Source organism: Sinohyriopsis cumingii, chromosome 4, assembly GCF_028554795.1.
Source record: "Sinohyriopsis cumingii isolate HCF-2022 chromosome 4, ASM2855479v2, whole genome shotgun sequence".
NCBI classification, from domain to species: Eukaryota; Metazoa; Mollusca; class Bivalvia; order Unionida; family Unionidae; genus Sinohyriopsis; species Sinohyriopsis cumingii.
Window position 1 is genome coordinate 101,037,145 of NC_142964.1, and position 18,847 is coordinate 101,055,991.

Genomic DNA, 18,847 nt, shown 5'->3' on the forward strand with positions numbered 1-18,847 from the left:
AAATACACAAATGTGACACAGAAAGTTTCTGCTAAGCCATGAGAAATGCACATTCTGACATGATAAATAATTGTTTCGACTGAAACCCATATACTGGTATTGACCTCATCTTGTACAGTAGATGTAAATTGTAATTGGTGTGAAATGGCTTTGTGGCTTCTGTAAACATAATGTAATCTCTACCCAAGCCAGATACCTGCCTTGTCTATGGCTTTGTACTAATCCACAGCTAAAACAATGTATAGTGGTCCCCCTCTTATATGGCCACCCCGTCTGCACTGGAAAAGTTGCAGTATAAGACAGGTGGCCTTTTCAGAGGGAGATGATATTTATGAGATGTGTATGTATATGTGTATATGGTAAGAAAGTTACATAGAACTTAAAGCAGTTAATTAATATCTTCATTTCAAAGTAGCATTAAATATTAAAATGTTCTTCTTGTCTTAAAAAAAAAGTTATTTCAAGGGAACATAAATTAATAGTTCTTATTCTATGGCATGAAATGTGATGGGAGTATTTTTGGTATGAATATTACAAAACCATTCAAAAACGTTATTTAGATCTTGGTACATACATTGTTTTGTATTAAAATAATTCTCTTTCTATTTACTCCATGTTACCACTGCTACAGAAGATTCTCCTTATCGGTTACAATCTTGTTTATTTGAGTGTTCCTAACATAAAAAAGTTCAGCAAGTGTACTCTCCCTATTATCGTCAAGTTGAATGACTTTTACTTTTTCTTCTAAAGTATTATTTCTTAGTTTATGTGATGGCATGTTGAAGTTTCACAATGATTTATTCCTATGTTGCTGATTGTACAGTACTGTAATTTAATTATACAGATGAAACTTTTGTACCCTGTTTTGTTTGAGGTTTATTTTTGTGTGTGTTAATCCAGAAAAACTATATTTAGGCTATGCTGACCATATTATGACAATTACGTCTTTTCATAATCATGAATTAAATTTAAAAAATCTGCTATATGAAGCCCAAAGCTCTTTAAAAATATTGCTGACCTTATTTCATGTAAATGACAGTATTAATGATATAATTCTAACTTTAGTGGTACATATACTTAAGCCAACACTTCTTTCAGTAATGAAAACCTTACGTCTGGAAACAGACATCAGAAAAGATAATTGGATTACTTACCTTACCGTATTTAAATATTGGTTCCGGACACATATTAATAATCAAATGTGGCTGCTTGTGAGAGGTAAATTTTACATTTGTGAACTAATATGTTGGACACTGATTGTGTTAGAGGGGTGTCCTTTCTTGAGGGGTACTTTTGAACACAAACTCTTCCTTGTCAGGGGATTCTGGCCATAAAGAGTGGGTGGCCGTTCATAAGGGGTACGACTGTATAGCAAACATTTTTGTAACAGCAAACTCTGGACCTACAACTTAAATAGTTCTGTTCTAAAAGTCATGTCACCTGGCTCATGTACATCTTAGTGATATGAATATGATATTTGCGTTAATGACTTATAGGAAAAACAAAATAAAAGACCAAATGTGGAAATTTATTGGAGTTAATTTTTCAAGATAAGTTCATTCGGGGATGGGATTTGTAATAGTTTGTGGGATCGATTTGAGTTCGTTTGCTAAGAAACGATCATGAAGGGATGGGGGTGGTAATGGTGTGTGGGATTGATTGGAGTTAATTTTCCAAGATATGTTCATGAAGGGATGTATACTGCCTTTCCCCTGGAGGAATTACAGTTAGCATAACCCCGAGTTCTCCAGCATCCAAGACACAAGACAACACAATGTGTTTAAATACTGTTTTTATTCGTAGGAGAGAACTCTCTTGAAATTAGGTGAGGTAAAAAGCTGTAATAAATGGAAACACAACCATTACAAAACATGAAATTACTACATCAACATATATTGAAAGTAAAAACTTTCTTATGTCTTTCCATCCTTTTAAATTTACTAACGAAATAATGTCCAGTATGTGCTTCCATACTTTGAAATTCAATAAGGTACATTTCCGTTAATATTTCTACCGTAGCTTAACAAAGATTGTTACTAAGAGGGTTTAAATGATGATACAAAAGGAATGTTTATGAGGTGAATCTCACACAAATAAAGAGTATGTATGCACTCGCAAACCACGTGGCATTGCGTATAGTTAACTATCCCTATGTCGTAACTTATTGTCATTTTCAATTAACATCCATATCCGAAATTAAATATACGAGGCATTAACAATAATTCATAAATTTACTCACACTGTGGTGGGCTTCAGATTCAACGAAAAGAGCTGTGAAGGCACGTTCACATTCCTGCCTGGACGTATTACAAACGAAAAATAGGAAACTGATATTTATGAAGAGTTAAAAAAGGGAGACAAATCTAAAGAACTACTGTGGCTGTTCCAACGATAACAGCACACTCCCCGCCTGATATCTACCAGATATCACTATAAAGAAATATACAAATGTGCACTATAAGTGTAAAGTTCCTCTTTAGTCTCAACATCATTGTTAGAGGAAACAAAATCTATGTGATGGCTTAAGGTCATTTCAAATCGCATATAACAGGAAGGCATAAATCATTTCACGGTAGACTCCTCCGTTAACAACAGAATCATCTCGGCAGTTGGTCTCGTGTAGGTTGTCGGCTTGCCTTCTCTTATAACACGAACCTCAGCTTTACGAACTCTGTCATCTCCACCTGGAATCGTATTCACAATCACGCCTATAGGCCATTCATTCCTACAAATGGTCTTGTCCTTTAAGAGTACAATGTCTCCTTGTTTAATGTTAATCCGATCGATCTGCCACTTCCGTCTTTTGTGCAATGTTTGGAGATATTCACGCCTCCAACGGTTCCAGAATATATCAGCCAGAGTTTGTACATGTTTCCATTGTGCCTTGTATAAATCCTTCATTTCGAACGGTCCAAAGGGTTCTGTAATGGTGTCTATTTTCTGAGTAAGAAGCACTGAAGGACTTAGTAACACTGGAGACTCTGGGTCGGGTGAAACAGGCACGATAGGACGGGCGTTAACAATAGCACAAACTTCAGCCATAAAGGTGATTAGTACTTCATTTGTAAGGTTTTTGGATTCCACTTCAGTCATCATAGAGTCTAGAATTCGACGGGTGATTCCGATCATGCGCTCCACTCTATTGCTGACATATACGTAGAATCTTCTCGTTTGGCTGTGTATGTATCCTAGAACAACCTTGCTATCGGTGTAAAACCGGACTGGATCCATTATAATGTCTAAGTGATCCAATATAGTCTCAGAAATTTCCACAGCCAGTACTGCTGCACAGAGTTCAAGACGAGGAATAGTGTGTCCATGCATAGGAGTGACTTTAGCTTTGCCTTGAACAAAACCAATTTGTTGACTACCATTGGCGGCTGTAGTCTTGAGGTAAGCTACTGCGGCGATAGCTTTTTCAGAGGCATCTGAAAATATGTGTAACTTGTTTTTTACAGCAGTACCGAGAGACATAGACAAATATGTGCGTGGAATTCTCACATGTTCAAGGAGTTGTAACGAATCTCTCCAATCCTCCCATTCTGATTGATGTTCAACAGGTAGAGCTTCATCCCAATCCGTAGTTCCTGACACAAGATTTCTGAGAAAAATCTTCCCTTGAATAGTAACAGGGGCAACAAAGCCTATAGGATCAAACAGGCTGTTAACAGTAGACAGAATTCCTCGCCGTGTATAAGGTTTCTCTTCAGATGACACTTGAAATGTGAATGAATCTGATTTAAGATCCCAGGTCAGGCCTAGACTGCGCTGTAAGGGTAGTGTTTCTTCACTTAAGTCAAGATCCTTCAGGTCCTTAGCCAGATCATTGGAAGGAAAGGCATTCATCACCTCATCACTGTTTGAAGCAGTCTTGTGCAAACTTAGGTTGCCTTCAACGTTAAGAGCTTGCTGTGTTCTTTTCATTAGGTCAGTAGCTTGTGTACCTGTAGGGAGTGATGTAAGTCCATCATCCACATAGAAATTCCGTTGAACAAACTCTTTAACGTCAACTCCAAAGACCTTTTCACTGTTTTGCGCCGTTCTCCTCAGTCCATAAGTCGCAACTGCAGGAGATGGACTATTACCAAAGACGTGTACACACATTCTATACTCAACCAGATCTTCGTCCAGATTATTGTTATGATACCAAAAGAATCTTAGAAAATTTCTATGATCCTCTCTGACTAAGAAACAATGAAACATCTGTTGAATATCAGCTGTGATAGCAATTGGTTCCTTCCGAAAACGAAGAAGAATACCCAAAAGGTTGTTAGTCATATCCGGCCCTGACAGTAAAACATTGTTCAATGAAACACCGTCGTATTTGGCAGAGGAGTCAAATACGCCTCTTATCTGATCCGGTTTCTTCGGATGATAGACACCGAAGATAGGTAAGTACCAGCACTCCTCGTTGTCTTTTAAAGGTGGGGCTAACTCCGCATGTCCAGTATCAAAGATTCTTTGCATGAAAGTCACAAAATGTTGTTTTTTGACCGGATCTTTACGAAGACTAATGTCTAATGTCTTAGCCCGTTTAATGGCTTGCGGTCTATTGTTCGGTAGTCTTTGTCTTGGTGTACGGAAAGGAAGGGGTGCAACCCAGTTTCCCTGTGGGTCTTTGTAGAACCCGTCGTCCATTATCCTAAGAAATTCTTTGTTCTCTGTTGACATCCCAACTTTATCATCATTTCTTGTTCTCTTGAAAACAGAGGCACCAAGGTCACCTTCTGCATCTGCGAATGATGAAAAATACGATTTTATATTGTCGTCTGTGCATACATTCCTGGTGTGGTTTTCCTTTACCTTGAAACCATTAGGGCATGGTCTGAAGATAGACGTACATCCTTTTCCTAACAGGTAAGTTTTATTGACATTAACGAAATCGGGTTTATGTACTTTACCAAGACAAGCTTCTCCTATTATTACCCAACCAAGGCTAAGTCTCTGGGCATAGGGAGAGTTCCATGGACCGATGCGCTGTTCATGAACGTGATGTGCTTCAGTCAAGTCTCTACCAATCAGTAGTAGTATAGACGAGTCACCATCTAATGTTTGGATGTGTCTCGCAATATCATTGAGATGAGGGTGGTGTTCCGCTACTTCTGGAGTGGGAATTTCTTCTCTAATGTCTGGTATCTGGTTACATTCAATTAACGTCGGAAGTTCCAACCTTGCACTTCCATCTAGTGCCTCTACAATGTATCCACTTGCTCTTCTACCATAAGTCACTACACAACCGGTGCACGAAGAAAGCGTGTATTCCACCTGTTCATCTTGTATGTCAAAAAGATTAAAAAAGTCTGACTTGGCTAATGACCTGTTGCTTTGATCATCAAGGATAGCATACATCTTTGTGGCTTTTGATGGATGGCCATCTGGATATACTCTCACAAGGACCATTTTAGCACAAGATTTACCAATAAACCTTTCGCCACAAATTTGTGTACACTTAGATGCTACTCGTAAGGGTGAGGAATCTGAAATATCCTTTTTCTCCCCGCCATGACCTATTGCGGGTGGTTGAGATATAAGCTTCTCTGCTACAGCAGCGGTGACATGCAAAGCTGTGGGATGGCGATCACTGCCACAGTCCGTGCACTGTATTACTTCTTTGCATGCACGTATCATATGCCTTGTTGATTCACAACATCTAAAACATATGCCATACTCTTTTAGAAGTTTCTTACATTCTTCTAAAGGTTTGACTTTGAAACCTCTGCACTTGTTCAGAGAGTGGTTCGTTTTGTGTAATGGACATCGTTTGTCTGGTTCAACATCATTCACATCTGAATGTCGCGATACCTGTGTTTTCTTTGTCGAAATAATAGGTCTATTACTGGTGTTCCTAAGAGGGGTAGTCTCCTTCTTAGTAGGTGTGTTCGTGCTGGCCTCATATGTGAATCCGGGGTCATTCTTCACTTTGCTAATCTCGCGGATAAATTCAGCAAAGAAGGAAAACAGTGGAAAAGAAACGTCATGGTGTTTCTTGTAATTCACTGCTTGTGTAGTCCACTTTTCTTGTATACCATAAGGAAGTTTGTTCACTATGGGAAGTACACCAGAAGACGAGTCATAATAGCTCAAAAGTGACTGGTATTTTTTATCTTCCTTGGCAGACTCTATTTCAGAAAGAATATCTGATAGCTCATAGAGTTTCTTATTGTCCTTATTAGTCAGCTTTGGAAAGTTAGCTAATTTAGTTTTTAAGGCCGCCTCAACCATTTCTGGACAACCATACCTCTCATCCAGACGCTCCCAGATTCTTTGTAGTCCTCTAGAAGGGTTGTTCACGTTTGATGCTCTAATGCTAAGTGCACGTTTTGAGGATTCAGGGCCTAACCATTTTACTAATAAGTCTATTTCTTCATTAGTGGCAACCTGTAATTCTCTCATAACACTGAGAAAACAAGCTTTCCAAACGGCATAAAATTCTGGTCGGTCATTGTAGTTTGAAAGACGTGAAAGGAGCAAATCTTTCTTCAGAAGAAAACGAGTCAGTTCCATACTGATAGAGTGACTACTACATTCCTGTGGTTGAAATGCTGCTGGAGTATAATCGACTTGTCCAATATTGGGGTGGTAGGTAGGTGCATCAGCATTCAACATAGTGGGTCAAAATGTAGGTAAAGAAGCGTTCTTATGCATCCCTGATTCGTGTAGTTGGTCCAAGTCTAAGCTTACACTAGATACACATCCTTGATCATAACGGTTGACACGGCGACAGGTCTGAATCACAGGCTGCGGTGTCGGTACGAAATTCGGGTACACAAGTGGTGCAGGTATGAAACCGACACTGTGGTGTACGCCTTGCTTAACATCACACTTGATGTTCGTATTGGCCTTATCGAAGTCAGGCGCGACATTATTATTTTCTGGCAGTTCTGTTTGTTGATTAACATAGTGTTTAACACGTTCCATGGGGTCCAGAGAACGAGATATATCAAATTCACTTAGATTGGAGTCACCACGGTCCTCACCAACCGACTGTAAAGCCTCTACTTCAGCTTCAGCTGCTGCAGCTTCCTTCTGATGTGCTAGAAGCTCCAGGTCAGCCTCCAGTTCTGCTTTCTTACGTACAGCTATCGCTTTAGACAACTTTTCTTGTTCGTCAAGAAGTGCTTGTTGTTTACGTGTCCCTGCTTCTTTCTCGGCGAATTCCACTCATGCACGTGCGGCGTCAGCTTTTGCACGTTTTCTAGCAAGCACGGAACTGATGTTGGATACAGTCGAACCATTAGATTTAGATTTTGCTTTGTGTATAGAGGAGTTAGAATGAGGTGGCCCAGATTCCAACGCATGTTGTTTGAAGGTGTGAAGTCGTCTTAAGGTATTTTCGACTGTTAATTTATATGCTTGCACTGACGTAACATGTGTTTCCAACTCTTTAAGGCTCTCCTGTATGCTTGTTTTTGACAGAAAATCGAGGTATTCTGCGGACAGAGTACAATATTTGTCATAGCACTTGACTAGATCATTTTCTATTTTGCGTAAAGAATTTATATCACTGGGACGATCAGCGAATATTGACAAAACATCTTCAACGTTTTTCCAAGCTTTCTCTAGTTTGACATTATACTCGCCTCGGGCCGTCTCGTACATTTCCATGCCTTTGACAGTTAATGTTCTGATTCACCGTTCAGTAGGCTGCGATGAAACCGCTTCAAGGTCCACAGATTTTGAATCAATTGGATCCATTTGCACAGATGACAGAACTTCACTAAATGGAAAAAATGGAATCTGTTAGATGTCAGAAGGCTATGTGACAAGAAGTTGATGAAACAAATGACAATTGTTTCCAAACGGGTTGAGTTCTGTAGAATATGTTGTAAACGTGTTATGTAGCTTTGATTGAATCACTGTTTCTTTCACATTAAACAGACTAATAGACTAGCAAATTTGAATTAGTTCTTCTCATAATTCAAATTCTTGATGACCATAGGTAAACGGTTGTACTGATCAGATCCTAGTTCAGTAGTGTAAGTGAATTTTAATCCTTGAATTAAAAGGAAGGTGTGCTCATTTAGCTTTCTCAACACATAAGAATATACTGTATAGGCGGCGACCAAATGTCAGTGTCACGTGACTGTTGACGATTGTCCTGTGCCTGTAGTAATTCTCCACATGTGTGTAAATAGAAGGCGTAGCTATCCAGCGGTCTTGATGAACCAGGCAGCTGTATCTCTATCCCTACGAAGAATTTTCCATGAAGTTGCTGATCACAGTCTTTTTACTATACTGCCTTTCCCCTGGAGGAATTACAGTTAGCATAACCCCGAGTTCTCCAGCATCCAAGACACAAGACAACACAATGTGTTTAAATACTGTTTTTATTCGTAGGAGAGAACTCTCTTGAAATTAGGTGAGGTAAAAAGCTGTAATAAATGGAAACACAACCATTACAAAACATGAAATTACTACATCAACATATATTGAAAGTAAAAGCTTTCTTATGTCTTTCCATCCTTTTAAATTTACTAACGAAATAATGTCCAGTATGTGCTTCCATACTTTGAAATTCAATAAGGTACATTTCCGTTAATATTTCTACCATAGCTTAACAAAGATTGTTACTAAGAGGGTTTAAATGATGATACAAAAGGAATGTTTATGAGGTGAATCTCACACAAATAAAGAGTACATATGCACTCGCAAACCACGTGGCATTGCGTATAGTTAACTATCCCTATGTCGTAACTTATTGTCATTTTCAATTAACATCCATATCCGAAATTAAATATACGAGGCATTAACAATAATTCATAAATTTACTCACACTGTGGTGGGCTTCAGATTCAACGAAAAGAGCTGTGAAGGCACGTTCACATTCCTGCCTGGACGTATTACAAACGAAAAATAGGAAATTGATATTTATGAAGAGTTAAAAAAGGGAGACAAATCTAAAGAACTACTGTGGCTGTTCCAACGGTAACAGCACAGGATGGAGGTGATAATGGTGTGTGGGATTGATTGGAGTTCATTTTCCAAGATAAGTTCATGAAGGGATGGGGGTGGTAATAATGCATGGGATTGAATGAAACTGCTACTATCAGAACAAATTTCTGTCAGAAGTTCACAAGTTATAAGGACCTTTGGTTCATTTGACCAATTTTGTTGATTTTTGATGTCTTCTATTCTATACCATGTTCTTCATCAACTTGCCAATTTACCTGTCATTTTTCATCAGCAGTTGAATGACAGTGAGTAGAATGGTGAGGTGAGCAATGTGACTATTCAAAATAATGACAATATGATTATCACTTGTAACTAGTTCAACATTGGATGGTTTAGATTTTGCCTTGTTTGCTTCTTTTAATAATTCTGCCATACTAGGTATAAAAAAAACAAATATTCAGACATCAGTTCATCTATAAAAATATTCACAAAGAGGTATTTAATTTGAATATTCAGTTGTTTATGTCAGCTCTATTATTCAGATGTGTCTGTCAGTGGTTCAGAGGAACCCAGATGTTAACAAAGATTGTTACCCCATGAATAAAAATGAATTTACTCTATTCATTGGTTTGCATTCTGCGAATGTCATCATTGGTGGTCTTTAGCTCAATTTGGTCATTAGCCAGAAGAGATTATGGGATGGCCTGTTCATCATCCAGCTTCCATTTGTTCACCTGTCATCCATCCATTAGCAAAAGTTTATTGTCACTACTCCTAAACTATGTGGCAGATTTCCATGAAACTGTAAACAAACATTAATCTCAAGGTATAGTTGGTCCCAGATGAAAATGGTGCTGATCTTAAATCCAATATGATCACCATGGGGTTTTCATAAAAAGACTTCTTATCGTGTCTAATTGACCCTAAATGAAAATGGCACCCCTTGAATATCCAAATTGACCTTCATGGTCGCCATCTTGAAAGTATTGTTTTTACAATTGGTCTTGTAGAAATGATGGCATTGACATGTGGTTTTCACTAAAATACTTCTTGCAGAATTTAATTGTTTCTAAATCAAAATGGTACAGATCTGTCCACCAACTTATCAGCATGTTTGTGAAGGAGTTTTCAAAATCAACCTAATTGATATTGAGACAAGTCAAACATCATTGCTTATATTTTTGTACTTCATTGAGTTAATGAACACAGTGACTAGCATATAGTTTGACAGATTTTGTAATTAGTTGCATTTCCATGAATAAGTTTATAGTTAACACTGACATTGATTTTGAAGGTCAAAGGTCTTGACTTGAGTTTTTGGCTCGACTTTCTTTTAACCATGATAACACAAACAAGTTTAAATATATTTTTTCAGAACCAGTCTGTTAATATATCTAATGAAAATCTTGAATGATGCAACTTAAATAGTTCTGGCTTTATTTCTAAACATTTATTTTAGATTTAACCAAGCATGGTGCTTGACTTTGTCTGGATATTGTCTAAAGAAAGTCAGATGATTCTGTATCTATATCAGGTTCAAAGTCAGTGGCTATGACAAAGTGTTGTCCCACAATAAGAAACCTTACAGCAGCATGCTTTTGGGCCCCAAGTGGCCGAGTGGTCTAAAGCACTCACCGCTACAGATCACTGCCATCTCACCTCTGTCTGCATGGGTTTGAGTCTTGGGCTCAGCCAGTGTGGGTGCATGAGAAAGCTTGCCAGTAGCTTCTTGTGGGTCTGTGGTTCTTTCCAGGATTTTCCCGGGTTCTTCCACCACCATTTTTACTGGCCGCCATGTATAGCATATCTTGTGTTGAAAAATGGTGTTAAACCCTATAACAACAATAACTTGCTTCCTTTTTAATCTTTTTTGGATATAACATGATTGTGGCATAGCATCCAAAATTTTGCATTAATTTTGCCAATTTGTTGAAGTACTACATAGTTTAGTGCCAAAAAAAAAAAGTGTGTGATTTAATAATTTGACAGGATGTGTTGTATTAATGTTGTAGTTGGAAGAATATTATTTACATTATTCAGATTCATATGGAATCTAGCAGAACAATTCTAATGGTCTGAATTTATAATGACTAAACATGTATGTTCTGTGCTTATTTTCAACGGAATTATTATGGATTTACTGTTATGGATCCAATTAGATATACTGATAAGTACATGCGTTGATACTACAGCTCTTCCAGAAGTGCAAAAAAATGCTGATAACCCAATGCCCAGGTCCACTTTAAATCTAGGTATTATCTGTCCCATATTTTAAGTGAGTTGCCTATAAGGCATGTCAAAATATAAAAAAAAGTGTTATCTAATTTGCCTGACAAAATCTTTAATATGTTGACAAAATGTGGCAGACCCATGTGTTGGTAAATACATCTATAGCTTGGCATAATCCTTTGCATAAAATCAAATATTCAGTATGCAATAACCGTGTTTCACTGTTTCTCATTTAATAGGCATTGATTTAAGATTGCATGAGCATTACCCCAAATCTTATCCCTTCCCCTAGAGATTCAGTTGCATCATTTTCTTGTCTCTTGAGAGAAATAGTTCTCTCAGAATCTAAGGATGTGAATGAATAAATGGAGAGAACTACATGCAAGCTTTCTTTACACCTGGAGGTGAAATTATATGCCTGTGCTGTGTATCAGTATGATTCATGATACACAGCCTAGGATATGATACATTATTGATACACATTTGAACTTAACTGTCTTTCCATCTTTAAAAGGTCTGTCAATGGTAGGTGGTGCCCTTTTATATGATTTACTGGTTGTTTTTCTGGTATGCAGATTACTGACAGGCATATACTTAGCATCTATTTTGTAAGCTATCTCATCGATGACATGATAGAAAAAATACTTTCAAACAGACTACTTGTTAGGTGCCAGTGGTTTTGATTCAGTATTTTAGGCCTATTAAGGCTTCTCCATTTGATCACATGCAGGACTTGCTTTAGACACCATACAGAGGTATTTTGATCAAATAAATATTGGTACTTCTTAATTTCACTTTTTCATTCTTATTTATTCATTTTATCTTAACCCAGATAGGAATATGTAGTTTTTAGGCTAAAATTACATTCTACATTTAAATTCTCTGTATTTTAATTTGGCTTGGTAATCTGCCTTTTCTACATTCAGCCAGCACACTATTTTTGTACATCTAGCATGTCCATTGGAATCATATTTAACACCATTTTCAGGATCAAAATCACCCACTGGAATCTCCATTGACACTTTTCCAGCTCCAGTAATCTGATATATTTCATAACTTTAAAAATTATTGTCATCATCACTATCATCAACCAGTATTTGTGAACGAAATCATCATTGAAAGATGAACAACACTGGGAATCAACCATATTGGGTTTTGAAGGTAGCCCGTATTTTAAACAAGCATTTTTAACACTTCCTTGATGTAACGTTTAAATTACGATATACTGCTTGTTCCATGGCTCAACTTTCGAATCAAATTTAGTTTAACAACCAATCATGCGCAGCTCAAGAAACCAGAAGTGTAAATAGTTGTTGACCAGAAAAACATGTTGTGACAAGCATTAGGATACATCTTTTTGCACGACTATTGTTACAAAAAGCACTTTAAGGGTTAAATAAATAAAAAAAGTTGTATACTGTGCTGAATGCATTTTCGTATTGTGAAAGTTCTCTCGCACATCAATGTTCTCCAAGTGCATGAATTTATACAAACTTTAATGCAATTTGCAACTTGACAGCATCTCAGTTTAAGTACTTTACAGAACAATTAATGATCACTTTGTGCTGTTTCTCTGTTGCTGTGAAAATACTTCCTGGCTGTTTTGCAGCCAGTAAGCTACCCAGGGCTGGAACAAACAATAACAACCAATGAAAATTCATTGTACCACATTTCACTGTGACACCAGTAGTGTAGTTTTCAAATTTTATCAAAATAGACAAGATATAAATCAACAAAGAAACTTCACATAAAAGTGATTGATAAAAGATGAGTAAAGTACTTGATCATACATGTTGGGCTCATGTTTGTGCAATACACCTCTCCCTCGATAACTCGCTCACAATGGGTCCACAAACATAAACCGCACTATAAGTGAGGGCGCAAGTTACTGAGGGACCTCAAAATATTGAAGAAAAAATCTCTTCAACATTGAGAAAACGGGGGGGGGGGGGGAATGGCATTAGGGAACTGGGCTGTTTATTGACTAAATCCTCATTTTACAATCACATCGATAATAATTTTTAATAACGCGCTTTTTCTAATGAACTTGTTCATTATTCTGTTTAAATAACATTTATTTTCAAAATGTCCAACACGTGAAAGATTGTTCCAACTAGTTTCAACAACCATCATGTGTACGTGAAAAATCTGTATTACATCACTTGCATTTTGTTTTCTTGGTGAGTCTGTTTCCTGTAGCGGTGTTTAGGATTCATAGTACTTATTCAGTTCCCATAGTAAACCTATGCAAACACCATGATGTTAAAAATTCAATAACTTAAAATTTCTGAGTTCTCATGATCAAACCTATATTTATTAGTATAGATGAAACCTGGATGTCAGCTTCTGTGTAGAGGAAAGGATATGAGTCACAGCATTTTCTGGACCTGCATGTGTTTGAAACATGTGCTTTCAATTCCACACCAAAGAGTCAGGTGCTAATTTTAGTAATGAGTGTTCCAAGCTCAAGACTGTTAAAGGACTGAAATTCCATCAATAAAAGAATGTCTCTATTTTTTTCCACTTAAAACTAGGATAAGCTTGCAAAAGATTCTTTTTCCTACACCATAACTTATATTATTAACCAATCCTGGTCAACCAAACCCATATATACTCTATTTTATGTTCACCCATTTCCAGGTTGGTTCCCATTTTTCCATATCATTAGTACCATGTGTCCTATAACAGTATCCTGCCAAATTGGGAGTCCATGAAGCAGGGAACTAGACTAACTGTTGATACACCACCAAACAAGATTCCTTTTTTTTTTTAAAAACAAGCAACATTCATTTCTTTGTTGAAACTCCATTTTTGTATTGTTTAATTAGTACAATATTAGTGTCATTATTTCATTGGAAGTAATAATAAACTTCTTATCATCCCTCAGAATATCTCTATGTGCCATTTCAAGAATTCTCTGAAACTTGCTTGCCCACAATGGTCTGTATCTGTGAAATCAAGCTCTTTATTTTACGAAGTATTCATTTCGCTTGGCTGCCTTGTTATCTTTGATCACAGTTATGAAAGAGTTGGTTAATTTAAAGTAGTTTATGTTACATACACAATAACATTTATAATTGTTCGATTGTTCAAATGAAGTGAGTTCATATGACCGGGGCCACTAGATTTTAAGTTTGTAGGATTTTTGTCTTTTAACTTTTCTTTATTCCACTTCCTTTATTTGATTCAAAAGACATAATTAACATGATAATACAAAGGAGGCCAGCTTTTAATTCAGTGCAGCAATACAATAAATACTCCCGCAGGTCTGTATTCAAAACATGGTCAGCACTTAATTAGGTTCTCAGAGAAAGACTCACAGACATAGCTGTTAGTGTAGATTGATGCATTTTACATTTAATTAGAAGAGGACACATTGCATTTGTGATGATTGCACTTAAAAAGAACTAAAAGATAGAACTAGAACACAAATTTCAATTGATAAAAAATTATTTAATAAAGTACTGCCTCCATTCGGCATAAGTGATATTTTCATTGATCAAAATTCATTACGTATCGTTAATTGCAGTGTACTAGGAATGTCATTTGGAGAGAAAATGTAAAAAATTGTATGACCTATTTTTAAATTTGATATTTCATTGTGTTGATTAAAATTTCCAGGTACTATCTACTATTTTCGACGATAAAACAAGCGACACATTGTAGTTTCCATTACCAATTTTAATCACGATTTTCTTCAAGTTCAACAAATAGACATCAATTTTGTGGGGTATTTTCTGGTTTAAACAATGGGATTCATGCCTGACCCCGCATTATAAGTGGGTTACAATAAGCATAAAAGCCCTGAAATGAATTCGACAGCACCATAGTATATAGGGACTTTTTGTACAGATGATGCTGATCTACCTCCAAACATGGGAAACATTGCTAAAAAATTTTTAAAAATCTAAACAACATTGTTTAAAAAACACAATTAAAAACTTGACTTACTTTGATATAAACCATCCTGACTTTCAGTATTGGACATATGATGCTGATATACCATGAAATATGAATGAAAATGCAAAAAATTAAAACAATGGGGGTCAACAGTTATCCAAGCGATATGAAGTACTTTGCACTACTGATCAATGCTATTTCACCTTTGTCCACATAAGTTTGAGTCTCAGGCTTGGCCAGTGTGGATATGTGAGAAAGCTGGCAGTAACTTCCCATGGGTTGGTGTTTCTTAGCAGGGTTTTTTCTGGGGGGTTCCTCCACCAGTTATACTGGCTGCCATGCTTATCTTGGGCTGTGAAATGGCATTAAACAAAAGCAATGGCAACAACAACAAAAATAGAGAAACCTTGAATCAGTTGTTTTCTTAAGATGTTTGATGTACAGCATTGGAAGAAATTTTTGCAGAAAGCATTGGCCAGCTGCTTATGCATTGATTTTGGCAGGTGCCAACAGGTGAATGAATTCAGAACCACTTGGGTTGCTTGCAGTTCTTTTTAATCCCAAGATTTTTGCATCCTATCACCACTTCTGAACAATGTCAAAATTATCTAAATTTTTGTGCTGGTGAAGCAGTCTGCATCATGCTTGAATTGGCCAATATATTTTGATCTATTAAGAGGAAGACCCAAGTCTGGACCTTAAATGTCAGGAACTCTATATCACACCCCTGAACAAATTGGTTTCATTCACTCTGCTAGAATATTTTCTTGCTCTCCGTCAAGTACTGGCTTCACAGTAATAGTTACTGTTTTGGTGTTGAGGAGGGGGATGGAGACTTATTTTTTGGGATTTTTTATTTAAAAAGAAAATTCCTTCTTCAGGCAGTTTGATTAGAAGAGGATAAATTTAAGCCCAAAACAATCATTTTGGATTATCAAAGTTTCAGTCTTTGATATTTTACTCTTAGAAATTTGCACGTTTATGGGAGATATATATGGTTTGTAATAAGGTTTTACCATAGCATATGTACAATACTTACCACTGTGTATGCTTATGTTGTAGGAGAACAAATCAAAAGGAGGGCCTTAAAACGACGACGAAAAAATGGCCGCCTTTTAGCTGAAAATGAAATAGATCAGAACAATAATGCTGAGGAATTATTAGAAGAAACAGAACAAGTTCCCCCTCTTCCAGTGATAGACAAGGTGCTCATGGTACAAACTGAAAATCTGAATCACGAGCCATTTACCATGAATGATGAAGTGAAGGTAATGGAACATGCATTGTGTCGTACATTTTTAGTTCTCTTGGTCATAGACCAGAAGAGCATATGGGATGGTTTCTTCATTCAGCTGTCAGCACAAGTTTACTATCGCTATTTCTACTAAAATAATTTGAGGATTGCCATTAAACTTTATACACAAATTCATCTTGTGGTCTAGTTGGATCTTAAATGAAAAGGGTGCCTCTCAGATATCCAGTATAGCCACCTCAGCAGCCATCTTGAAAATCTTATTGTTACTTCTCATGAATGGATAGGCATGGGGTTTTCTGTAAAAGATTTCTTATAATTTTGTGTTGGTTCTCAGTGGAAATGGTGATGATTTGACATCCATAGCTACAATGGTAGCCATAGGGAAAATCTTGTTATTGCTACTCCTGAACAGAAAGTCATATTAATTCGGGATTTTCATGGGAACATTAACTAGCTAGGTCAAAATAAAATGGTACTTATCTGATGTCTGCTATGGCCTTCTTGAAAATCTCGTTCCTGAATGGATGGTCATATCATCATTGGGTTTTGACTGAAAGGCTTCTTATAATGTCAGGTTGGTGCTAAAGGAAAATTGTGCCAATCTGATGCCTGTTATAGCCACTATCTTAGCCTTCTTGATAGTCTTGTTATAGCTACTCCTCCTGAATAGAAAGCCTTATTTAATTGGAGTTTTCACTAGAAGGCTTCTTATAACATCAGGTTGGCTGTAAATGAACATAGTGTGGATCGGGCATCCAATATGGCCACCATAGCAGCTATCTTGTAAATCTTGTTATAGCTTGAATTAAAAAGTCATATTGACATGGGGTTTTCATTGGAAGATTGTTATGATGTCTAGTTGGTCCTAAATGAAAATGGTGCTGCTTGCAATCCAATATTACTGCAATTGTTGTCAGCTTGAGTTATGTTATTGATACTGCTTCTGAATGATTGCTATTATCAGCAATGAATTTTTACTACAAGACTTCTTATAATGTCTAGTTGATCTTAAATGATAATGAAAATGGTGCCATCCAGAGATCTAATACATAGTGGCCATTGTTTTATATATCAGTTTGATGTCTTCAGTGAAAAACTTTTCATAATGTCTAGGTGGTCGTAATGAAAATAGTACCAATCTGGCAACCACAGTGGCCATTTGGAAAATGTTATTGTTGCTACTTGCAGCAGCAGATTTCTTCTTCAAAATACATTACCCAATCATAATACCTAAGGAGAACTACTACTACCACCTTGAAATCCAGCCCTCGCAGGTTAAAATGTTTTAGCTAAAAAGCTAAATGTTATCTGCCCACATAGGTGGCAGTTAGATACAGGGATTAGTGCCAAATAAAGTGAAATCATCAGTTACTGCTTCCACTTGTGCCAAGTAGCATACTGTCTACAGTCAGAGAAGCCTCACAAAATCCATACAAGCAGTTTGGAAGTTTAATACCTCAAAACAAATTGTAGGAGTTTCATCTTCAAAGGGAAGTATGCTCCATCTATAAATTTACAACTTTTCTGTTCTTCCTATCACCGATGACAAAGTTAGTGAACTTTACACGTTAGCACTTTGCTGTCTTCACAAACTTAAGCACCTTTGGTACATACCTGCATGGGTCATGATGGCATACCCTCACATTGCTACAACTGTATTAATACATGCTTGTCTGGTGCATTATATAGAAACTTGTTTAGCATTGCTGTATAATTTCCACTGAGTTAGGATACATACAATTAAGTTTCTATATTAATCTTGTATTACTGTCTAATTCATAGTCATATACGTGACACTTTACAGATTTTGCCTTTATAGAATGTCATTGAGCATTTCTTACAGGTAACATCGTCTCCTAATGGATATTGTGTCATCTACTTGGTATCAATAATAATATTGAAAAGAAGATTCTTCAGTTCCTTTTTTATGTACAGGTTTGTGTGTAATATAGAAAACATGTTTATATTACTGTATAGCTTCCACCATGGTTAGATAAGTACAGGTAAGTTTTCTATACATGTAATTACTATAAGTGACGTTTAAGTGATTTTACCTGTATAGGCAAGGGATTTTTTTGGCCTTCCTACAGGTAAGTTGTTACTAGAATTGTTTATTCAGCTAGCCATTTTGGACATGTAGCTGCTATAAGTGATACTTCAGTGATTTCACCTGTATAGGCAGTCAGAATTTACCTTACCATGGGTTACTTGTTACTAGAATTGATTATTTAGCGTCCGCTTTGTAAATATTAGTAGCGATGTTCTAATTCTCTACCTGTACAGGCCACATGTGCCCTTTTACAGGTATTGATCATAGTGGGTGACTCTGCACAAACATAAGTTCATAAAGTTGGACACTCACTATACTACTTGTATATATTTTCTGCTCTGTTTGTATTACAGATTTAGACCATGGGCAAGACCAGTCTGACAACCACTCAGCATGTGTTGTTTTCTGTGGTTGTGGTTCCTTGAATACATGTTGGACTTAATTTTGTTACCAACTACTTCACAGTTAGCACAAGAGACATAAGCTTTGCTTTAATCCAGAATCGACCAAAACTGGCCCTA

The 18,847-nt window shown here is 36.8% G+C and overlaps 1 protein-coding gene across 1 annotated transcript in view; it reads left to right on the forward strand.

The window, feature by feature from the left end:
* LOC149801776 (lon protease homolog, mitochondrial-like) overlaps window positions 1–18,847 on the forward strand; it is a 138,220-nt gene that overhangs the window by 29,404 nt on the left and 89,969 nt on the right. The window contains exon 5 of the mRNA XM_089956844.1: window positions 16,084–16,289. Coding sequence (XP_089812970.1) covers window positions 16,084–16,289 — 206 coding nt within the window. The remainder of the gene's footprint in view (window positions 1–16,083; window positions 16,290–18,847) is intronic.